This window comes from Sebastes umbrosus, chromosome 7 (genome assembly GCF_015220745.1).
Source record: "Sebastes umbrosus isolate fSebUmb1 chromosome 7, fSebUmb1.pri, whole genome shotgun sequence".
In the NCBI taxonomy this organism is placed as follows: domain Eukaryota; kingdom Metazoa; phylum Chordata; class Actinopteri; order Perciformes; family Sebastidae; genus Sebastes; species Sebastes umbrosus.
In genome coordinates this window covers 20,835,630-20,860,062 of record NC_051275.1, presented here as the reverse complement: position 1 = coordinate 20,860,062, position 24,433 = coordinate 20,835,630, and the positions used below count along the sequence as shown (strand labels likewise).

The following is a 24,433-nucleotide window of genomic DNA, read 5'->3' as shown; positions in this document are numbered from 1 at the left end:
TCCCTTAATCTTGAACCAACAGAGACTCAACACAAGACTCATTGTTGTTCACACAGGACACAGAGAACATGTTTTTGCAAAAGCTTTGGCCTGTTGGCCTTTTACAAAGCAGTAAATACAATATATATTATAACAGTAAAAAGGCTGATTATACACTACAATAGCTTAATCCATAATGATATATTATAATTTATTAGTTGATTTATATTTTGTATTAATAATCGGAATCTGCAAAGTAACTCATGTTGTCAAATAAATGTAGTGGAGTAAAAAGTACAACATTGGCTTCTAAAACGTGGTGGAGTAGAAGTATAAAGTAGCAGAAAATGAAAATTCGCAAATAAAGTACAAGTACCTCAAAATTGTACAAAAAAAAGTAAAGTACTTGAGTACATGTACTCAGTTACAATCCACCACTGGGTCACGTGAGCCCCCAAGTGCAAAACCGTGGTACTGCCAGCCGCCGTCTGATTTCTGTTGCTCCTAAAGTAGTGTTATTATGGTGAGGATGGCTTCTGAGCGAGGTGAACGGCGTTACCACGATTTTTCCACTTGGCGGCTCACGTTACCGCAGTCTTGGAAAGAGAGGAGTGAGAAGGTACTCAGTCGGCTGCAGTCTGCAACTACACCACTAGATGTCGCCAAATTTTACACATTGTACCTTTAAGATTACATTGTTGTTAGGCTGTGTTTTTAAAATATATCTATATAGATGATAAATGTGATAGCACACAAAGTATGTGCATATGTGTGTGGTATATAAATAAAAATACTGCATTTGATTGGGAACATACAGTACATATGTAAATTGATTGTAATGTACGATGTCGTATTATGTGATTTTATGTAAGATGTGCTATTCTGTATTTTTTTTAAATTTATTTTCTTTTTCTTAAAAGCCTAACCAGGGACAAGGTCTGCAAATTAGCTATGGCTAGAAGTCCTATATACCTTGCATCGGTTGCACTTTGATTAAGTGTAACAATGCCTATTTATTGCCCCTGTCAAATAAACTCATAAATAAATAAAAAATGTGTCAATGTGTTCTGCCAACACTTCTGTGGAAACTGCTGCACAATTTGTTTCAGTTTCAGCTAGTCTGAAACCATGATGATGCTGAGGATAAGGATGAGGATGAGGAGGATACACCTCACTGCAGAAAAATCCACCAAGCATTTGAGTTTCATTTCTGTGAAAACTAAACCAATATCTGATCAGTTTGAGCCAATAGCTACTGCATGTATTGTTAACACATTTTTTTATACATTTATTCGTAATCATAAAATAATATAGTATAAATGCCTTATTATATCTCTGTTTCTGTATTCAAAATCAATGCAACTTCAACATGCCTAAATAAAATGTTGTATTTGTAAGAATACCTGTCATATTGCCAGAAATGTAAGAAAATAGTGTCTGTAAATGTTTGTTTTTTACATTAAGAGATATCGAAAGTGACTTCTGAAAGATAGCAGATCTCTTCTAGCAACTTCTGTTGCTGTCGTGCTGCCTTCCTGGCTTCTTGGTAAGCTCGTAAATTACAGGACTTATTATTAGTGTTATTGTTATTTCTTTCCTTGGTTTTGTTTTGGTTTTAAATGTTGAGGTTGTTTTCACTAGTGTACTTGATGGGTTTGTCTGTAAGCTCATCTACTTAAAAGTTGGTTTATAGACTGTTTTAATTACAAACAGTGGATTGCATACATGAAAACAGCCTTGAAAAAAGGGAAAAAATAAAGTATATTAAAAAAAAAAAAAAGAATACTTATTAATTACTAAAGTTTCTTCTTAAGTAATGCTCTTTTAGTGTTTTTTTTTTAAAACCATATATATCATTTTGTTGTCTAACATCCGCAGAATGAGTAGCTCAAATGCATATTTCTGATTATGGTTGTGATATCTCCGACAGCACTTGAAGGCAACATCAACTGGGATAAATTGACGCTCCTCCAGACTCAGTAAACACATCAGCTGCTGCGTCCAGGTGGAGACATGGTGCAGCTGTACTGTTGGGGAGACAGCTCCAGTGGACAGTTCTGTCCAGAGAAAGCCCTCAGTCCGGCTTCCTGGACTGTCCCCGGGGCTATAACCAACATCTGCTGCGGAGACCAGCACACTTTATTCCTCACCAAGGATGGAGGAGTCCTATCATGTGGACACAACGCACTGGGACAACTTGGACGAAAGAAACGCAAAGATGGGAAGACACCAGGTAGGCAGTAGAAAAATAGTCGACATAAGAAGACAACATAGTGCTATAAGCGTCTTTATGAGTTCTTTAAAAGCGCTACATAAGTTGAATTTATTATTATAATAGCTTTGTAACTAATATTCTAAGATTCTAAATTCTAAATTCTAAATTCTAAATTAGTCTAAAATTAAAAACGTGTTTTTTTATGTATCTTTAGAAGTGTTTTATTATCTGATTTTCTTTGGTTCTTCTTCACTAATGTCTGCGAAGACAATTTCATTTAAGGAGGGACTTTATCTAGTGTTTACTGATAGACTAATGAGTTTATCGCATCTATCTTAAGGTGTAAATCAGTCAGACAGTCAGTGACAGTGCCAATTAGTTGATCTAAGTTTCACTTTCGTTTCCTTCTGATCAGTGAAGGCAACGAAAGTTAACTCAGCGTTTATTATTACGTGTTGAGTTCAAGTGCAGGTTGGAAAGTTTGACATTCAATGACAGTGATGCATTCAAAGTTTGGATATGTAGTTATAATAGTGGTGGTAGAAGTATTTAAATACTAAAGTGAAAGTCAAAATATCACAATACACTCCTGCAAGATGACAGACAGTATGATGATTATTGATAATGATGATTAAACTATCAAAAGTAGTATTTTATTATTATATAATAAAATACATATTACATTCTATTATATACTATACTATATTATATTTTTTTATTATTGATGCATCCACATGTAGGCTAAGCAAAATTTTTGTTGTAGCAGGTTAAGGTGGAACTATTAACTCCTTTGATTACTAGATAGTTTAATGTATAAACTACTATGTACTACTTTACTACCTCATTTAATTTTATTTTAAAGTGTAACTTGCACACTTTGCTATTGTATGTAATACGTTATTGTTATTCTTTGTTCATATTTTATATTTTCTGAGCTAGTAGTAGTAGTCTGGTATATTTATAGTGTATTCTTATTATATTCTTTATATTGTGTATACTATAGATATTATCTCTAGTGTTGATATGTATTTTTATTGTATATTTACTGTTCCTGTGCATTGTCTGGATAACTTGCTGCTGTAACACAAGAATTTTCCAATTTGGGATGAATAAAGTACATCTATCATCTATCTATCTTTAACAATGCATCATATTAAGACTATCTTATGTTTTGGTGTGAAATCTCCATGTGAAAAGTAATTAGAAATTATAAATTCAATGTAATGGAAGTATAAAGTAGCACAAAATTAAAATACTTAAGTAAATAAAAAAGTACAGTTTTAGACTGATTAGTATAGTATCGGATTGTGTTTATTATGTTTAGATATATATTGTTTGTCACACTTTACATCCCAGTTTCTGTTTATAATTCTCTGTCTGTTGTCCTGTATAAGCTCGTGTGGAGGGTCTGGGTGATGTGGTGTCCATAGCTTGTGGTCAGGACCACTGCCTGGCTGTTTGTGCATCTGGACAGGTGTTCTCCTGGGGGGCAGGAGAGGATGGACAACGAGGCATTTTACCAAACCTTCTGTCCAGCAGACTAAGGCAAGATCTCAGTCTATGGAATATATCAACATGCATACTCATCACTGAAAGTCAGCACAGCTTTTGTTTTCATTTTTTTAACGTATTATTGTCTCTTCAACATGCAGTCAGGTGCCGATACCACTGCAAATACCAGTTATTCAAGTTGCTTGTGGGAACACCCACTCGCTGGCACTGACTAAAGGTAAGACAAACACACTGATGACATCTTTGTGTTTATAAGTAACAGTGCAATGTAATGTTCAGTCATGTGTAATGTAGTAATCACTATATCACTGTGCCAAATACAATTTTAGTGTGTTTAAATAGTTATTTTATCTCCATTTTTTTCTGCTTTACAGGCGGCGATGTCTTCTCGTGGGGTTCGAACAGTCATGGTCAGCTGGGCCAGGGGAAGGAGGTGTCGCTGCAGTATGTACCCGACCTGGTGTGCGCTCTGAGCGGCGTAGCGGTGACCCAGATTTCAGCCGGAGCAACCCACTCTCTGTTCCTCACGCTCCCAGGCCTGGTGTACTGCTGTGGAGCCAATAAATCTGGCCAGCTGGGGCTCAACAGGGTGGATGAGAAGGGTACAAATACTTTAACTGAGTCACAAACTCGCTTGCTCACACTTACCAAGCAGCAGATTTTCCATAAATTCAAGCTCATTGGTCTTTATCAGTGGGCAACCTCCGGGTCTGAAAAGTGAAGCCAATGCAGAAGTGCCTTAAACTTGCATTTTTTCTAATAGCCAGCAGGGGGCGACTCCTCTGGTTGCAAAAAGAAGTGTGATTGTATAGAAGTCTATGAGAACATGACTCTACTTCTCACTTGATTTATTACCTCAGTAAAATTTGTAAACATGAGTTAATGGTCTCAATCGCTAGTTTCAAGTCTTCTTCAATACAGCATGATGTTCATTTAGTAAATTATGGTCCCATTTAGAGTCAAATAGACCATAAAACAGGGTATGCTTTAGGGCGGGGCTACCTTGTGATTGACAGGTCGCTACCACAGCGTTGTCCGGTCTGGGAGTTGTCCGTGTTTTCGTCTTACAACTTTAACCCTTTCACAGTGTGTTTTCAGTTCATGAAAGTTAATTGTAACATTTTGGTCGCCTAAAAATGTCCTATTCAGCGTTCGGTTGTACTTAGCTCCACCCTCTTGTGTCACTTCTGGTTCCAAATAAACAAGATGGCATCGGCTAAAAACCAAGATGGCAATGGCCAAAATGCCACACTTGAGGCAACACAAACCAATGGGTGACATCACTGTGACTACATCCACTTCTTATACACAAACTATGGTCATTGTTAGACCAATTCTACACATGTCAATCTGCACCACCTACAGGCCAAAAGAGTAACAAATGCTGCAACTTTAACACTTGCACCACCTTCAGGCAATGAGCATTAATGCTGCAGTTTTATCTTTTTAACATTAGCTATTTTTTTGTGTTTTGGGCTAACTATGAGCTATCATTATGAAAAACTGAAATCACTCTAGTCCCAGTTTGTGGCTCTCCTGCATTAGTAATATTCCAGTAACAGCTATTGTCACATTCTGCCTCTCTGTCCTTCCTTCCAGCCACATTGCCACTTCCTCAAACCCATTCATCGCCATTCTCCTCCTGTCCACCAGATGCCCTCTGACTTCTTCTCCTGTCCCAGTCTCCTCACTCCCATAACAAGCCACTCCCTCCTGTCCTGCCATAACCCCTTTCCCTCCAGTCCCTGTCACCTGACCTTCACCACCCACCTGCTCACCTGTTCCCACTTTACTCATCAGCCCTGCAGATATTTAACCAGCTCTTTTCTGCTCACTCCTTGTCAGATTGTAATTGTTGTTCTGCACCTTTGTGGTTAATCCTCTGTTGCCTTTTACCCTGAATCCCGGGACCCTGTACCTAACTGGAATCTGTTATCTACCTGCGTGCACTTTTCCCTGTTCCATACCTGTATTTATTCTGTGGACTCTATACTACTTCTGTTTGGACATGCCAGTAAGCTTGTGTTTGTTCCCCTTTTTCAATTAATCCCTGAACTCCTGTCGGCCTGCGTTGCCTGTATTTGCGCTCACACCTGCTTGACCGCTATGTTTAAGAAAAGAAAGAAAGGAATGAACCCATTTCCCAAGTTGTGACTCAATTTTCTATCTATGTAGCCATATATGATGTACAAAAAAGATATACAGTATATGTCAAGTAGCATCGATATAGACAAATGAAAGTGATGATACAGCTTTTTAAATTTGGGTTCACGTTATACAAAATGAGCAGGGACTTGTTATTTTTGGTGACCATCTTTGCTTGTATAAAGTAACTTGGAAAACAAGTTAAAGTATTTTTCATTGTGCTGCAAACTAAATATTTTTTTCATCATCACTAATAGGCAGGTTCAACATCTGTATGGTGCCTGCCCTCAAACCTCTGGGTGTCTCCTTCATAAGCTGTGGAGAGGCACACACTGCTGTGTTAACACAGGTAACACACTGACTTCGCCACAATCATGAATTATCACATAGTAAAGATAATTACAGTCAAAGACGTTGCTTCTCATGATGTTGTGTGATGCTGTGATTTCTAGGATGGCGAGGTTTTCACTTTTGGAGAGGGAAGCCACGGTCAGCTCGGTCACAGATCCTCTGCTAATGAAGTGAGACCCAGACTGCTCGACGGCCTGGACGGACCCGCCTCTCAGATTTCATGTGGCAGGTAAAAAACTAAGAGGGTGCTTATGTGAAACACTGAAAATGTGTTGAGACTGTTTCATAACCAGTTAAAGGTTCCTCACAGTAACTTAAAGGAAGGCTTACTTAGTTTTGGCATCATAAAATCATGCTTTCAATAACTTTTAGAATATCTAACTTGAAGTACTTTATGAAATGTGTTTACATCATAAGTTTCTCATTAAATTCACAATTGTTTCTTGTCTCTCAGACGTCACACTCTGGTTTTGGGCTCCTCCGGCCAGCTGTGGGCTTTTGGCCATGGGGCCAAAGGTCAAATTGGGACTGGACGGTCAGAGGACAGTCCGACTCCCACTCTGGTACAACTTCCGTGGACCACTGACAGTGCAGAAGCCATACCCAGTGGTGTGTATCTGTGGACAGTGTGTTGTTTTAATAGGAGATGCATATCAGGCAGTAATATGGCTGCCAAAGACTATTGGATGACGCTTTGAGTTAAAGATGGTCTTTATTCTTGGACAGTTCCTCAAAAATGTTGGCAGTAAAATATTCAGTTAAATCAATATTTAATTATATTGATTTGTAAAGGAACTCCCTTTAAATCATCAGTTTTAGTGGTGTAAGACTAGCAGATTTAAATGACAACACAAAATGTGTTTTTATTTGTTTATGCAGACCTGAAAATATCAGCTGGGTGGAATACAAACTTCACTTACACTTCACCTACACAGGTAATGTGTTCACCTATTTAAAGACTCATTGTCCTGACAGATTTTCACAGAAAGATACCCAGATTTAATTTAGTTAAATCTAATGTCTGTCTCTAAAGAGCTTGGACCGAGGACGGATAATTGGGCGTCTTGATGAGACAAAACTGCTTGAATGGCTGTCAATGAGACACGGCAACACAGAGGCAAAGAGGTCCTTTTTTTCATAGTTACTTTATGGTTGTAATTATGCAGCTGCACATATGAAATATCATAATCTCATAAGCTTTAACTACTGTGTTTGTAAGGCTCCCTCTTTGTTTATTCAACAGAGAAATAACTTCGATGTTTCTGACAAGTTCAAGTCTTGTTGCAAATTTCACGAAGGCCGAGTGAGTCCTTTTATTACTGTTTACTGTTTAAATTATAATAGTAAAGAGTAAATTTCAGAATTAAAAGATAATCTGGATGCCATTCTGGTACTTTGTTTTAATGCTTTGTTTTTGATATCAGTGGGCCTCCACCAGAGGCAGACGCCTTAACTGTGGACCTTGAGGCAGCTAGCAGAGCTTTCGACCAGCTGCTGGCAGTACCATGGATCAAACAATCAGTAAAGAACATACTTTTAATTATTTCCATGCATCACTGAGATTATTTGCTCATAAATTGACTGACTGAGAAAACTAGCCCCCCCCACCAACAACAACATTGTCATCATAGATCTCTTTTCCTTGCAGGTTAACCTTAACCACCTGATTGATTGGCTTTTCGCTTCAAGAATTGCCCTGAAATCTCCAGAGATCTTCCTGATTCTGCTGACGTGTCCTCTTCTCCAAGAGGATTCTAATGTCATAAGCAGGGTGATGCCGCTGGCGATCATTATTGCTGATCTGAAGGAGAAGACTCTGGAAACACTAAGTATACAACTACAGCAAACTTTATTTTTCGTCTTTTTGCCACAGGTTTGGGGAGATGCAATGATCCTCGAGCTTACTGTACAGTATTGACAAATATCACAAAATTAGACATTAAATATTGAATATGGCCTTGCAGAATAAAAATATATAACTTTTCACTTCAATCAAAAGTTTATATTTCCCTCAAAGTGCTACATTTTTTTCACAGAACCTATTCCAACCAGATTTTAAAATGTACAATATAGAACTATATACAGTCATCAGTAGATAACGTGAGAAAATGTGAGATATTAATTTGATATATACTGTGCACATGGTGGCAAATTAAGAAAACATGCAAATACAGAAACGTGCTGCAAGCAGCACACACTACAACAGTCCAGAGGGACACTAAAAAGTGATGCACATGGCTGGGACACTTGTTGTTCCCATGGTTTTTGGCTTAAGTTATTGAAGTCAGTGGTGTTGGAATATGAGCTAAAATGTAGTTATGTTCTCATGGTATATTTTAACATAGTGATCTGCATGATTCATATTATTGCAGATATCTGCTGTTAACCTAGCGTGAGCCTTTTGTTTATTATTAAACCCATAATTCAAATAATTTGACAAAATACACATTTCTAATATTTTCATCTTTTTTTTATATGAGTTTATTATTCTTATCCACATCTTACTTACCTATATGAACTATTTCTGTGTACGTATGGGCTCAGTGCTGCTTGATATATGTGCTTCATTTTTATGAAGCTTTAATTTTGTTTGTATGTCATATGGAGGGCTTACATAGGTTTCTGCTTTGTAGCTTTAAAAGTGCTATACAAATGAAATTATTAGAATTATTATTATGATTAATTGTGAAACACGCAATCTTTATGGTAGCTGGCTGTAGTTATTTTCAGAATTGTCACCAGGTAACGTTCAAGGACGAAAATAAATTACAAATCGTTCAGTTAATGGTTTAAAACAAGTCAAAATAAGTTGCAGTTTGACCTCATGAATAATAATTCTACCGACCCTTTTTGTAATGAAAGAAAGGGGCAGCAGTTACTTAATTGTTAACTGATAAACAAATTAAGCAAAGTGATTCATTTTGTTAGTCATGTCTGCAAAACCTACCGGTAGTTTAACTTGCTTGTCCCCTATTACGGGTTCTCAAATAACGTTTTACGTTCGTTATAGCCAGCTAACATAAATTGTTTGACAATTAATTGTATGTATTTTGTCAGATAAATAACTTAATCAGATCAATAATTTCATAAGCCAAAAAAACATGGCCACAACGAATGTATCCCAGCCATGTGCATCCCTTTTTAGTGTCCCCCTGGAAGCAGTTTTCGTTGTGTGCTGCTACTTGTGGCACATTTCTGTATTTGGTTGTTTTCTCTATTTGTGGTGTTTTGTCTAAATGCTGCACAGATATTGTGAATTTGGCTACATTTTTTTCTTAATTTGCAGCTCTCAGTGCCACCGTACCATCTAAGTCCTATAATGTTTTTTGTTCTGCAGGACGCCAGTGGTCTTCCCTGCCACCCTCCATACTACTGAAGCACATCTTGGTGTTCAAAAAAGCCGTGGCCTTCATGCTACGAAATGGCCTCTTGACAACTCACAACCCAGGAGTCAGATACCTGATGGAAGTCCTCAAGCTGCTCTACAAAGTCAGTGCTGTGTGTTTTTATTCCAGTCATCAGAGGCTTTAGTGTTAGATCTATTATAGCCTACTTTTTAGGGCTGTCAATGAATATTCTAAATTCTAATAGATATTTGAATAGTAAAAACAGATATTCGAATATGAAAATTAATATTTGATTGTGAAAAAAACAGCGTTACTCTGCCTCGCACGCGCTGAATGCACCGCATGACGTGAGTCACACAATGTCACTTTCATTAATTGAAAATGAAATATAATGTTAGGTCAAGCTGAGTGAGGAATAATTCAACAACATCCGGCTGTCGGAGGATGGACGCTAGATATTCAAGTAGTTTGAATCTATTTGTTTTTTTAGAACGAATATTTGGTAACACGTCATTTTACAGGTCTGCAAATTTCTTGGTAATTAGGTGATAATTAGCAAGTAACTTATTTGAAATTTCTTTGGAATTACTGCCAAATTACCCCAATATTTACCTCAAAATGTATCGAAAATTACATTATTGTAAACATTATTTAATAATTATATGCTAAAATAGCATATAATTGTTAAAATAGTGCCCTTATCCTTGAGAAGCAGCTGTGCGCTGCTCTTCATCGGAGGTGGAAAACCAAAACTAGACAGACAGACACCTCTGATCAGGCACAAATCTCACCATTGTGTGACTTATTGTCTACACAAATGTAACCTGGTAGCTAATGTCATGATTCAGGGAGTTTATTTTAGAAATGTCAAAGAAGTTGTTTGCTAATTATTATCTATTTATAAGCGGACATGGAAATAAAGCATATCAATTAACTTTGTATTCTTTTCCTGGAAATGTATTAAATAAATTACCAGCTATTGGGAAATAGCAGAATATAATTATTAAATAATGTTTATAGTAAAGTTATTTTCGATAAATGTTGAGGTAGATATTGGGGTAATTTGGCAGTAATTCCAAAGAAATTTCAAATAGTTTACTTGCTAATTATCACCTAATTACCAAGAAGTTTGAGCACCTGTGAAATGAAGTGTTACCGAATATTAAAATGTAATTTTTGGCCAGTTTTGACAGCCATTTTCTAAAGTTGGCAGAGTCATTTTCTAAAGGAGTTTTGCAAAACATGTGTTCTTTTGTGTAATCAGAATTAACACCGAGGCTAAAACTAGTGTCATTGCTGATTATTTGATGTTTTTTTAAATGAAGTCCCATCACAAGTTACTAGAGGTCAAGATGATGTCTTAAAACTGTCTGACCCACATTGTCCAATGATGGCTTGGCGTTTTTTTTTTTATACATTATCGAATGAAAATATTTTTTTCTAATGTATATTTATTTTTTTACAGGCTAACAAAGCTGGAAAAACCTACAAAGTCCCACTGAGCACCTTTTACATCGAAGAAATCGCTGGTAGTGTGCTGCTAGACATGGACGTCGCTCTTTGGCTGCAATTTTCCAAAGTGGAGGTAAAAACATACAGTACATTACAGTATACACGATGTTTCAGGGGAACAATCTGTCCTTTTGTCCTGAATACTTAATACTTATTGCTGAAATGATTTCTTGGTAAATCATTGATCATTTTCTTAAAGGATGACGAAAACACACCCGTCATTTTCTGCCGCTACCCATTCCTGTTCAGACTGGAATGCAAGGTGGAGGTCTTTAACATCCATGCAGCCATAGTGAAGGTACAGTATGTATTATAAAATGATAATCTGTAAACATTTTACTGAAGCTCTACATTAATGATACTGCATAATGTGACCGCAGTTGTTTTTTAAATTGAGCATTCATTTTAAAGAATATATATATCTTGTACTGTGTAATTTTATTAAACTTTCCATCTGCGAGATTTCTTTATAAAGAAGGGTTTTGTAATTACAGGAGGCGCAGCATATCATTCATAGAATGGCTTTGATGTGTCCTGAGGAGATGTTGGGACATCCCTTGGACTCTGCCCCGGCCCCGGTCCTCCAGCTAACTCTGAGACGAACTCACCTGGTCGAGGACACCTTCAGACAGCTCGCTGCAGCCGACCACTGCGCTTTCAAAAGGGAGCTTTTGGTAAAAACGACATAAACCAAAGCTTTAGTGTTCTGAAGCAAAACATTTTCGCTTTTGTGTTTATGTTACTTCATGTCAGAGTCATTAAAGGGATCCTCCATCGGCGTAGTTTTGCACTTTTGTAAAGTTGTGGGACTCACAAGAGACGAAAAATTTTCAAAATTGTAGCAGCAGAGGCCGAGATATTAGAAGATTTAGTCCTACGCTTCCCACATTGCAAATTAAAGGGATAGTTCGGGTGTTTTTGAAGTGGGGTTGTATGAGGTACTTATCCATAGTCAGTGTATTACCTACAGTAGATGACGGTCGGCACGCCCCCAGCTTGGAGAAACAGACAGGAGTACCAGCACAGTAGCAAAGCAATGTACTGCTGTGGACGGGGCCGGCAGCAAAACATATTTTAGCCACCTAAAAGAAAAGCTCACCTAAAAAAAAAAATCAATATCCGTTGAAATGTACACTTTATTTAAAAATATTTTCACCACTTTATCTCGCCGTCAGACTACCATTTCCGATGGGGTAATGAACTGAAAGTGAAACTTATCTCTGCTCTCTCCAAAGCCAGCAGGCTCAGATGACAAAAACAGTATAAATACGTTTAACTTTCAGTTCAGTTCTCCGTCAGAAAATATTCTAAATATAATGTACACTTAAACGGATCGCTCCTTTCTGATTCTCCAAGCTGGGTGCGTACCGACCGCTGTCTACTGTAGGTAATACACCTACTATGGATAAGTGCCTCATACAACCCCACTTCAAAACACCAAACTATCCCTTTAATAGCATATTTTCCATTATGTGTAAAATCGATTGAGTTCATCTTGAGCAAAATGTCAATTACAGTAAAAATGTAAGATAAAATTTACATGACTATCTGGAAACATGCCAATACCCATTAGAAAAGTTTATTTTATTGTAATGAGAATTAAATAAATGTACAATTCTTTTGACTAAAGTTAAAAATTTGGCCGTTGATTGTAGCAACTAGTGGATTGTGTGAAGCTGTCAGAGTTAGTAATTATACATTTGAAAGTCCCACAAAACCATTTATTACAAGCGCAAAACGGATGTCAGGGAAGTTGTGCATGGATATATGTATATACAGTATATGCTCAAGGACACTTATTAAAAAGACATTATTCTATCCTTCCTAGGTGCAATTTGTAGACAACAGGAAGGTGATGCTTGTCAACAAAAGGGACTTCTTCTTGCATGTGTTTGATGAGCTGATGGCCCCCGAGTCTGAGATGGTCTTTTACAACGAGAGCCAGACTCTGGCCTGGTTCCCTCCCAAGGTAAGACCACATCATTACAGAGAAAACCATACATATACTAATCCTTTTTGTAAGCACTAAACAAATCCCTTGACTTGATTGAATTGCCCTATTTGTGGTTGCACAATACTTCCAAAACATTTATGAATGTAAAATACAAGTGAAGAAATAATGGTCAATCAATTCTGCTTTTATCTGATATTTGATGCCCCGTTAAACTGTACATTTGACCTCATCATCCTGTGATCATTGGTCATCAACCAAACAGCCAAAAGTGGAGGAGAAGACCTACTTCCTGTTTGGCGTTCTGTGTGGCCTGGCTCTCTACAACCACAACATTGTCCACATGCCCTTCCCACTGGTTCTCTTCAAGAAGCTGCTCAGAGTCAAACCCTCGATGGACGACATGAAGGAGTTTGAACCCGTCATGGGAGAGTAAGATTTATTTTTGTTGTATTGTTGTTTTATTGACAGTGATCATTTGTGCATAACTGCAGAAATATATATATATATATATATATATATATATATAGTCTGTTTGGTAGTTTTGATTTGAAACACGTTCTGCGGGTCCTAGTTGTGTTAAACTGATCTTTTTGTGTATTCACTGTGTCTTCAGGTCTTGGCGGTGCATGTTGGAGGACTACACTCCTGATGTAGTCAAAAGCCTGGAGACTACTTTCACTGTGGGTTTACTACATCACAGACGGTGTTATTTCATACACGTGTTGCTGCAATATTCCAATCAGGCTGTTATTACCATTCATAACAGGTGTCCTGGGGTGGTGAGGAAGTTGAGCTTGATCCGACAGAGGCTGGAAAACCTGTCACAGCATCCAACAAGTATGTTTGCACAGAAAAGCTGTATGTAACGATCTGCACAGCCCTCACAGCAGCTCAGATTTAGAGTCTGCCTCACAAGCGTATTACACCATAATCATTTAAATTTGTTTTTCAATGAAAACTGAGAATAATGATGGAAATATTATCATTCCCTCTAATATCTCAAATCATATTGCAAAATCAGTCAAAATAATCACAATTTGGCATTTGCCGATTTGGCACAAACGTTCACTTGGACTCAAGGTTGAACTGATTAGAAGGTCAAAGGTCACTGTGACCTCACAAATCACGTTTTTTGGCCATAACTCAAGAATTCATATGTTAATTATGGCAATTTCACACAAATGTCTAATAGGATAACATTTTGGACAGACATGGATGTAAACTGCAACTTGACTGGTAGGCGGGGGTATACAACCACAAGACGGTAATTCTGTTTTTTCTTAATAGAAAAGAGTTCATAGACGCCTTCGTCAACTATGCCTTCAACAAATCAGTGGAGGGAGTGTTTGAAGCGTTCAAGAGAGGCTTCTTCAAGGTGTGTGACATCGACGTGGTGGAGTTCTTCCAGCCTGAGGAGTTGCAGGCGGTGACCGTGGGCCAAGAAAACTACGACTGGGAGGTGTTCAAGAAGGTCGGCTGAAACTTTTGAGTCTTTAAGTCAGAAATGTAGATACTGAGATTAATCTTTACTCGCTCGTTTTGAAGTCAGATATTCAGAATTTTAAATTAACTTATGTCGTAAGATATATAATTTTAAACAAGAATATAGTATGAAAATACGGCAAACAAGATTAAATGACTAGTTATTTCATGTATAAACTCATGTATCTGTATGTGACATTACTCCCGACACTTCTGACAGCATAGCTCATGAATTCAGTGCTTTTTGGTAGTTTCAGAGTTTCCCATGATCACCCGAACACACCAACAAGAAGAGATTTAAAGTTCCTGCACACAAAGTGCATCAGCACACACTTTAACTTAGACAAAACAATAAAAAAAAAGCTACTTAGTGTTTGCTGATTGATTCCCTTTTTTGGAAAATCTTCATTTTAAAAGTAACTAGTAACTATAGATCTCAGATAAATGTAGTGGAGTAAAAAGTAGACTCTGAATTGTAGTGTAGTAGACGTAAAAAAAAGTGACATAAAATGGAAATCAAGTAAAGTACAAGTATTGTAATTGTACTTAAGTACAGGAATGTACTTAGTTACTTTCCACAACTGTATTTTCCCAAACAGAACACGGTTTATGAAGGAGACTACCATGAAATGCATCCAAACATCGTGACCTTCTGGGAGGTGTTTGAGGGTCTGACAGCGGAGGAAAAGAAAAAATTTCTTTGTAAGTATTATATGATTGATAATTTATCAAGTTTGACTTTACGCTGGAGCGGTGCTCTCTCTATCAGTTTCACCTGAAAGAAACATTTTGATGTTTTCTTTGTAATCTCTAAAGTTTTCTTTAATTCATTTGTTATATTTTGTGGTCAGTGTTCCTCACAGGCTGCAAACGCGTACCCTTCCTGGGTATGGAGAGCATCAAGATGAGAGTCGCCGTCTTGCCCGACGCCTCTGAGATCCATCTGCCAGAATCCCTCACCTGCCATTGTCTGTTATTGCTGCCCATCTACGAGAGATACCCAGCGGAGAGGACCATGCAGACCAGGCTCCTCAAGGCTATCAACCACAACAGAGGCTTCCGGAAGGAAGTAGACAATACAGAATGAAGTAATGACCTCTTCTTTATAAACGTTAGTTTTGGGCTTTTCTGTCGCTACAATCTTTTCTTCTATTAATGTTGTAAAGTAAGTTTTAACTTGAGATTCATGGTAATACAAGTAGCTGAGCAGCCCATGTTTGGTGATTTAGCAGTTAAGAGAAACAGTGTTTGTTTTTATTTGTTTTGATGCCACTGCCACGTTAAATGTTAAAGTCTTGTTTGATAATGTTTTTTGACAACTTTCTGTTCATCTTATATTGATGAAGCAGCGCAGTCTAGAGTTATTTAACTATTACAAAGAGTTACAAGTGTTTCCGCATATTATTCAGCTTTGGCAAGTCAAACAAAAATATGAAGGAAAGATTAAAAAGATATGTTATGTTTGTGTGACAAAAGAAAAACGATACTAAAATGTGTTAATTAGAAATGTATTTTCTTGCCCCTTGTACCTTAATAACCTACTAAATAAATATATTTCTCTTCAATACTGGCTTGCAGTTTATTATGATGTTGAAAATAAAGTAATTTTAATAATATTTTTTATATATTATATTATTAATTAAACATTTAAACATTTAGCTTAAAAATGTAAAGACCCAAAGAGCGAGGATAAAAAGGTGACATTTTTGTTTGCAGTGCTCAAGGATGTGTAAATGCAAATTTAGCGGTTTGTGAATAAAAATATAATAATATAAAAATAATTGAGAACATAAAACACAACTCACACCTCAGCAGCTCCATCAGTCAGACTTTATTTAGCATTCGTCATATCATTTCAATGGCTTGATTTGATAGGTTTGTATGCTTTCGGCCTACTGTGACAGTCAGGGATCCATTCATGATTAACCCTGAAAAAAAGTAAATTACCTGCTACATGTATATAGAATGAGATGCTGCAATTTCAGGAATCTTATTTAAATGAGCACAAAAATGTTTTATTGGCAACTCAGTTAACTTAAATAAGCGTTGAAGCATTCATCAATCATGAGTTTCAAAAATCCTGAATTTTTAATATTTCCTGAATCAATTTAAGTAAATAAGAATCCTACCCGGGTTTAAGTTAACACTGGCTACATAAAAACAAGCTGTGACATTAGATGATGTACAAGCACATTAAAGCACAAGAAAGTATTTCTGACATTTAAATATTTCAAGTATCTCAAAGAGACTAAAACAATTTTCACAGAACGGACCATCTCATCTCTTCACTTTCTTTATTCCATCCGACTTTCAATATGAAAAGCAGTAAATAATTTACTCGTTTCTTTTAAAAGGATATCAAAGTCAACTCAACAATTCATCGCGAGGTTACACCCTCATGTCGTGGCTTACGGTTGATTATTTCTATTCAAGAGTTGTCAGGCAGCAAAGCTCATTTACATGTATCAAAGCACATACAAAAAGATAAAAGGGAGGTGGTATTAAACCCACACCAGTTAGATAACCCTAGTTTCCCGATCCAATGAGGACAGAACAGGTATTTCTCATCAGTCAAACATCGAAACAGAGCCAGTTGATCACCTTTAAACCGTTATCTGACTTCTTTCTTGTCGGACCATAGACTGTGAAACGGACGGTTTCTTTGAGGTTAGTGTGCTTTCTTTAGATTCGGCTCAGATAAAACACATGAAATATCAGACCAGAGCAACATCTGCAACAATACTTCTGCTATACACAAACACATACTTAAATATTACTATAAAATATAATTAACAAAATAATTACAAAATATAGAAAAACAACTTAAAGCCACTTGCTGTTGCTACACATAAAAAAAAAAGACGGAAAAAAAGGCAATACTAATGACACGGGGCTGTGCTGTGAGAGGGAAGGTAGTAATGCCTCACATCCTCTCCGAATCGTCTTGTAGCATGTGTTGTTCTGCTCCGTGCATACATGGACTGAGTCTCGTGTACTTCTGTCTTTATGTCTGGGGATATTTTCCAGACAACTGTGGCCGTTGAGTGTTTCATCCAAGTCCAGTTTCCTTGATGTGTGTGTTTGTTTTTTAAGGGGGTGCGATGGCATTCGGATACTCAAGTTCATCTTCTACACAACGAGTGTGTGTGTGTGTGTGAGTGGGTTTTATCTGACGAGGTGGTAGGTGAGCCAGTACATGAAGATGGGCTGTGCTGCTGCTATAGACATGGTGAGGTACATCCTCAGCTGGTTTCTGGCTCCTCTCACCAGCCTCCCCTCCGCCGCCGCCTCAGATAACAGCTTCAGACGCAGGGTGCGGATCTGAGGAGAGACACGTTAACGATATTATTTAATCAAACCATTAAACAAACGTGCATTATTGTCAGCTGAGATTACCACATGACTTGTGACATGCGGTCAAAAACAACAGCATTGCCATAACATCTATCTTTGTGTAGGTCTTAATGTTCACATTTTGGTTAATCGAGTTCTGTGTTTTAGCATTGAGGTCATAGTTAAAGGTACAGTGTGTCGGATTTGGCAGCATCTAGTGGTGTGGTCACAGTGGTACATTGAGTGTATATGTATGTGTGAAGAGGGTGGGGTGGAGGTCAAGAGTGTTTAAGTAGGGTAAAATAGCCAGGACTGCCCACTCTTAGTCGATTAGTCAACTAAGATTTCTTTAGTTGATTATTCGTTTTTTTTATGCTTTTTCATGCTGAATGACTTATTTCCAAGAAACTTATGAGCACATCTCTGATAAACAAGATTTTAAGTGATAATTTTGTGTGATTCTTTTTAGAGAAACTCAGTTTTACAGATCTGTCGATTAAATTAACTAATCGATTAATAGACAGAATCGTTTTGAGCTTCGGTTACGCTTTCTGCAAGGATGTGTGAATGTGAATGTGAATTAAGATGTGCACGGACGGGCGAACACCTGCCCGTCTGATGGTGTGGCGTCACTTTGGCCGTGCGGACACTCGCAACACTCGCGGGTGCGGCAAGCATAAATCCCGCTTTAGTCGACTAAGACTTTCTAAGACAGAAATAAAGGACGGCACTAAAAATAGCAACATGAAGGAATGTGAGAGGGTGTGCAATTACAGCATGCCTTATATGTGTAGTCATGTCTTTTGTTAGCTTGACATCAGATCTATGTATGTTATTTATGTGTGGGGTACAGGAAAGCTTTTATTTGCATAACATGTTGAGATGTGTGCTCAGACAGGGGGGGCAGAAAGCTGATTTAAGTATTGCAGAGAGCTCTGGTGAGGGGAGGTTCAGGGTGAGATTGAAGGAAATTGTCCAAGAAGGAAACATCCTTTCCAGAATATAGAGTATATAATTCTATGCAGTGCTAAGGCATCTCGTATAATTATGAGTTTGTGCAGTAGACATGCACCCTCAATTATTTAATAATTTAAGCTCTCAAGAGATAATCGATGCTGCTACTCACCATAAAGACAAAGATGGCAGCACAGCACCACAGTAGAGAGAGATAGTACGCTGGCCTCCCAAACAACAGGCCTGCTACGACCCCTACAATCATCCTGAGGAAACAGAGAGACACACACAGTTAAGTATAATATCCACAGAGATGTTTTGTTCTTGGCATCATTTGAATGAGCCATTTGAAACGAATAAACGACTCAGCAAAATAAAGAAATACATGTGACAAGAGGTAGCAGAGGGTGAGTTGGTGATGAAAGTGTGAACATAGGAAAGATGCTGGGCATACCCGACATATTTGTAGCCAGAGAAGGCGAGCAGGTCTATGGTTGTGAGGTCGGTGTTTACGGTCACAAGGTAGAGCGACAGCAGGACCGCCAGGACTTCCATGATCAGCCACACAAACGCTGAGCTGGCCTGAACTCCCAGCAGCTCCGGAGAAAACCTGAAGGGTGCACAAAATGATACAGTCTCTATAGATGTATATACTACACTATACTATAGTAGACTCTAGTCGTAATGTGTTGAATCAGTGCAACACTAATTAATTCATCCAGATTTTGTTTTCTCTGTAAGATGTTGCTGCGCTCTTAGCTGACAGAAGGCAGTGTTTTTAATTGCTTTGTGGTTGCCGTTGTTGCCCTGAGGGTGTGCATTAGAAAGATATCAGCAAACAAATTAAGACAATGCCTGAAAATACCTAAAATTCACATTAAACCGACAACATGTGGTTATGTAGGAAGACATAAAAAAGCAACTAAGAAATCTACCTAGCTGTTAATGATCACTGCTTAGATAGAGAATGGAATGATCATAGAAGCATTAGATTAACGTGTCTTTTCAAAACCTGTGTCGTCGTTGTTGTTGTCGTTGATTAAAAACATAGACGCGTGCATCATCTGTACCTGTTCTGTGTGCCGAGGGCCAGTCCAGCCACCAGGACGTACGTGATGAAGCCCATGGCGGGAATGTAGAGATCGGGAGCGTTCACGTCGAAGCGTGGCGCCACAGGAGTGTCCTGCTGGTAGCTCACCTCCCAGTTCTACAACACACACGATCACACACACTTACAACTTGCTAAATCTTTACGACTAAACTTTTGGCAAAAAGCATCTGGTATAATAGCATTAAATTCCTGAAACATATTGTGGAATACTTGTTCAAGAAACTTAAACAACGGGCAGAACTAGGAGGAGGTATTTTGTCTCAACCTGGAGCATATAAGGAAACAGGCTAACAGAGAAAAATCAACATATTTTCACATGATTACCTGTACCGGTGCAAAGTGGCAGACATAACAATAATTTCTATTAAGCAGACTTACCTCGTGCATGTAAGGGAAAACTAGAAGGCCCAGCTTCTTCCCCACGTACACTGTATCCACGGCAAAGTAATATTTCAGCTTAGAAATTGGGATGAACCTGTCCAGCTGAAACAAGCGAGCACACAGACATACACACATGTATTATTCAGCCTGCTTTTGCCCCGACCTGATGCGTCACCAGAGGGAGCCCTTTTGCATCCTTTCTGGTAAGCAGTAATATAAATATATTAATGACTCAAGTCTTACATTCTTGTCCACCATTTCTCTTCCCTGGGATGCCAGTGAGCTGCCGTACGCCATGGCCAGGTTAGACATGGGGTCTGAGAGGATGGACTGGCCAGAAAGTCCTGCTGCTTGAGGCCCGGCATGCTGGTTACTGCAGACGTGACACAAGAAAATATATCAACTGAAAGAACATGATTGATGTGTCAGCTAAAAAAAAAAAAAATGCAAATATATGGTGAAATCTATTGGGAGGAGACGATACAAAAGACTGCAGAACTGAATTGACAAAGTAAATTAGGATAATTGTGTTATTTTCTTCCCCAAAAAGAGTCAACATTTTATTTTTGAGGGCCTGATATGACTGACAAAGGTAGCCTGATTTTCCCTTGATGTAATATAGGACACTAACATACAAAATGCAATATACTGTATATTCACAACAGCTTAATATCCAGCCTGGCACCCACCTGTACGCTGTCTGTGGTCCACTTGTATCCTCAAACAGCTGGCTGCCTTCTAGACCATCCGCGGTGCTAGTCCTTTGACGCATATTGGGCTCTGGATGAAAAGTGGTGTGGGTCAGAGAAAGAGATAATGTCAAACAAAGGAGTATATCTGAACCTCTCAAATCACTTACAATTTTAGGGGATGCAACAAAATTGTGTAGTAAAAGCAAGCAAATGCAAGACAGCCACAATTACAGGAAATCTGAGAAACCAGTATGCATCCGTTTGTATGAAGACACCTTGTTTCCCTCACCCAAATTTTCTGTTACGTGGCATTCAAATTCATAAACATTCAGGCTAAAACCAGTCAACCACTAACGCTGGCTGTCCTGTGAATGTTACATTACACTGAGAGCATCCTACGTGGTGAACATCTGTAGCAGACAGTTCATTTGTAGAAGCACAGTAGGGACTTTCCAGCACAACTTTACCAATTTCTAAAGTGCATGGAGAAGGATATAAAGTCTTGAGGAGGTGAAAACTCCAGCAACACTTGTAGTATACAGAACAACGTGTCATCAGGGTTATTTCCCTTATCTGTTACAGTTAAAATGTACTGCTACAGTGACTTTAGCATCATGTACCCTCAAAATACACATCAATTTAAACAGATTTTGTGCACAAATGAAAAAAACTGTGCACTCAACCCCAGTGTGAATGCCCTGTGCAGGAGAAAGAGCTCTTTTAAATGCATCCCCTGAGGGAGGAATGACCTTATCACACACACTGATCACAAGAGCAGATTACATCACCACTAAAGAGACACAAACACTTTTAGTTTCCTTTCCCCTGTCATCTTAATAATGTCTGATGGATATATGACATAACACCTACAGTGTGCTAGGTCCACACACACAGACCTACAACAATGATAAATGAAAATGTAAACAAACAACAGTGATTCATTCCCATGTGTGTAAATGAACGGGGAGCCTCTGGAGAGGAGCTGAAGAGCCGCATGCTGCTGAGAGACTCCTGTATTAGACGGTGGAGTACTTCAGTTTGATGTGTTGTTGTTGTTATGAGTTGTTTATCTAGCTAGCTGTTAGCATCACCGTCTCGGTGGAGCACCGGGAAGCCATCAGGAACAACATGAACAACATGAACAACGTGAACAACAGGAACAACAGGAACAACATGAACAACATGAACAACAGGAACAACATGAACAACATGAACAACATGAACAACATGAACAACATGAACAACATGAACAACATGTTCACATGCAGCCGGTAGATCCGGTTAAAGGCTGGGTTGATCCATAAACTCACGTACGTAACTTACGCTGTCTGAAGCCACTTTGAGTCGCAGGGTAATCCATTTGGACTCTGATGGTCGCTGAAGTCGACAGTTCACTGAGTCCTCTGAGCTGCAGGTAGCTAGGTAGCAGGCTAAGCTAGTACAGCTAATGGGACGTTGGAGGTGTCATACAGAGATCTGACCCGGAAGTAAACGTCTTCTTCTTCTTCTTCTTTGGTGTTTATAGGGGCATTACGCCACCTACTGGACTGGAGTGTGGAGCAGTAGATTGGCAGGAAATAAAAAAAATAAAAAAAATAAATAATAATAATAATAATAATACATAAATAAAAAATATTAATATTATTATTAATAATAATAATACCTATTATTATTATTATTACTATTAATAATAATAATAATAATAATAATAACTAAAATATAATAATAATAATAATTATTATTATTTTAGAGGTGTCAATCATAAATTTGACACGGAAATAAACGCTTTCTTCTTCTTCTTGTAGTTTCTTCTTCTTCTTCCTCGGTGTTTATTGGCGGTTGACAAACCGGCTTATATTTATTTGTTTATTTATTTTACTTATTATTATTAATATTATTTTTATTATTATTGTGATATATATATATTGTAATAGCTTCTTCTTTGGTGTTTATTGGCAGTTGGCAAACCAGGTTATAGGGGCATTATCGCCACCTACTGGACTGGAGTGTGGAGCAGTAGCTTGGCAGGAAAAATAAATAAATAAATAAATAAATAAATAAATAAATAAATAAATAAATAAATAAATAAATAAATAATAATATATAAAACATATTAATATTAATATTAATAATACTTATTATGATTAATATTATTGTTATTATTATTAATATTATTATTATTATTATTAATAATAATAATAATAATAATAATAATATAAATTAAAGCTGCAAGCAGCGTTGAACGGGCCCTCGCCCCTTTGCGCATGCCGGGGGTACCCGCTGCCGTGCATTTCCATGAAAGTCGGACACTGCACGCAACAGTTAGAGAGTATTTTCTGCGTGGAGCGCGTGGCACTGTAAATGACCTGTTGAGAACCTGTGGGGCATCCTTAAAAGGCACTTCTATGAGGGTGGGTGGCAGTATACAACAATTTCTTGTTGCCAGTAGGTGGCGCTATCACCATAACTCAATAATGGAACGTATATGTCTTCAGGCCAGGACTCTTATCCAGCTTGTGAAGTTTGGGGCAGATTGGAATATGTAGGGTCAAGTTACAACAGCCTCCTGTGTCATGTCGTATGCCTCGAATGGTTGAGGATAGGATAGGTCGTCTGGCAGCGAGTCTCACGAGAGTTTTTGCAGATCTCAGATCAAATTTCGCAATTTACAGGCTCCCTTCTAGTCGCTAGTATGGAAGCGGAAAATCAGGGCTGAAGTCGAGTAGAGTGAACTTGCTATAACCAAACTGCCAATCACTGGGCATTTTCATAATGTAGTAATCACATTTAGTACCAACTCGAAGGGACTGGAAGATCTATACTCATTTGTTGTTTTTTGTTGTACATCTGAACACTTCAAACTCTGTATAAGCTGAACCTGTTTGTCCTCTGAACACCCACACAGGTGTTGTCAGTTATTCCGGCTGAACAAGAATGATAAGAATACCCAAACAGGTGCAATAAAAGCTGACAGGAGACTCAGGAAGCTATCAAGAAATTACAGTGAGCAGAGATCTAATCAGCCAAATAAACTGAAAACACCTGTGTGGGTGTTCATAGCTTTTAACGCAGGGTGCAGAACCCTCGGAACCTCCTCCACTGTCACCTCTCTGTTGTCAGTGTCATTCCTACACCCAGACTGAGGTGTAGGAATTTGTGGTGTAGAGACTACAGGTAAAAGAAATGCACTGCACCTTTTTTTATTAGCTTCTGGTGCCTGTAATTTCAGATATTGTACTGGCATCACCTATAATCATGATTAAAAGAATATCAGTATGTCATTTGGTACCCCGTTACATTCATGAAGTCAAAACTGCAGTTACTGGTGACAAAGTTAAGAGCGAAAAACAACGTTACTGGGTGAGCGATCTAATCGGCGTGAACGTCAGAGTTTGGGTGTGTCCCATTGTCACTCATGGGAAAAGATGCTGTAAAGACAAACTTATTGTCTGTGTTATTTATTGG

The 24,433-nt window shown here is 38.1% G+C and overlaps 2 protein-coding genes across 3 annotated transcripts; one reads left to right on the top strand and one right to left on the bottom strand.

The window, feature by feature from the left end:
* The first annotated feature begins 1,951 nt into the window (after nucleotides 1-1,951).
* LOC119491392 (probable E3 ubiquitin-protein ligase HERC6) lies at nucleotides 1,952-16,062 on the top strand. Its single transcript, XM_037775369.1, has 23 exons — nucleotides 1,952-2,212; nucleotides 3,589-3,739; nucleotides 3,847-3,923; nucleotides 4,081-4,308; nucleotides 6,109-6,200; nucleotides 6,304-6,431; nucleotides 6,657-6,811; nucleotides 7,082-7,137; nucleotides 7,236-7,327; nucleotides 7,446-7,505; nucleotides 7,627-7,723; nucleotides 7,851-8,031; nucleotides 9,540-9,691; nucleotides 11,015-11,134; nucleotides 11,261-11,359; nucleotides 11,556-11,735; nucleotides 12,890-13,030; nucleotides 13,278-13,444; nucleotides 13,629-13,695; nucleotides 13,782-13,852; nucleotides 14,303-14,486; nucleotides 15,097-15,199; nucleotides 15,349-16,062. Exons 1-23 carry the CDS (start codon nucleotides 1,993-1,995, stop codon nucleotides 15,582-15,584), a joined length of 3,057 nt encoding a protein of 1,018 aa, XP_037631297.1. The 5' UTR covers nucleotides 1,952-1,992; the 3' UTR covers nucleotides 15,585-16,062.
* A 250-nt stretch (nucleotides 16,063-16,312) lies between these two features.
* Nucleotides 16,313-22,470, bottom strand: yif1b (Yip1 interacting factor homolog B (S. cerevisiae)). 2 transcript variants are annotated; one of them, XM_037775370.1, is made up of 8 exons: nucleotides 22,283-22,470; nucleotides 20,966-21,056; nucleotides 20,520-20,649; nucleotides 20,274-20,378; nucleotides 19,855-19,991; nucleotides 19,239-19,394; nucleotides 18,957-19,050; nucleotides 16,313-17,818 (listed from the first exon to the last, which is right to left on the bottom strand). In XM_037775370.1, the coding sequence occupies exons 1-8, from the start codon at nucleotides 22,326-22,328 to the stop codon at nucleotides 17,663-17,665; spliced, it is 915 nt and encodes a 304-aa protein (XP_037631298.1). In that variant the 5' UTR covers nucleotides 22,329-22,470; the 3' UTR covers nucleotides 16,313-17,662. The 2 variants fall into 2 exon arrangements, with proteins under 2 accessions (XP_037631298.1, XP_037631299.1); XM_037775371.1 differs by having other exon boundaries at nucleotides 22,292-22,469.
* Nucleotides 22,471-24,433: the final 1,963 nt, after the last annotated feature.

What these genes read in the sequence shown, in the direction of transcription:
- LOC119491392 (XM_037775369.1), top strand. Translation starts at nt 1,993, where the DNA reads ATGGTGCAGCTGTACTGTTGGGGAGACAGCTCCAGTGGACAGTTCTGT. An exon ending in CTTACACTTCACCTACACAG is followed by an intron (nt 7,138 to 7,235) that starts GTAATGTGTTCA and finishes CTGTCTCTAAAG; the next exon opens with AGCTTGGACCGAGGACGGAT. An exon ending in TACCATGGATCAAACAATCA is followed by an intron (nt 7,724 to 7,850) that starts GTAAAGAACATA and finishes TTTTCCTTGCAG; the next exon opens with GTTAACCTTAACCACCTGAT.
- yif1b (XM_037775370.1), bottom strand. Translation starts at nt 22,328, where the DNA reads ATGGATTACCCTGCGACTCAAAGTGGCTTCAGACAGCGTAAGTTAC. An exon ending in GAGAAATGGTGGACAAGAAT is followed by an intron (nt 20,379 to 20,519) that starts GTAAGACTTGAG and finishes CGCTTGTTTCAG; the next exon opens with CTGGACAGGTTCATCCCAAT. An exon ending in TCTGGCTACAAATATGTCGG is followed by an intron (nt 19,051 to 19,238) that starts GTATGCCCAGCA and finishes CTGTTTCCTCAG; the next exon opens with GATGATTGTAGGGGTCGTAG.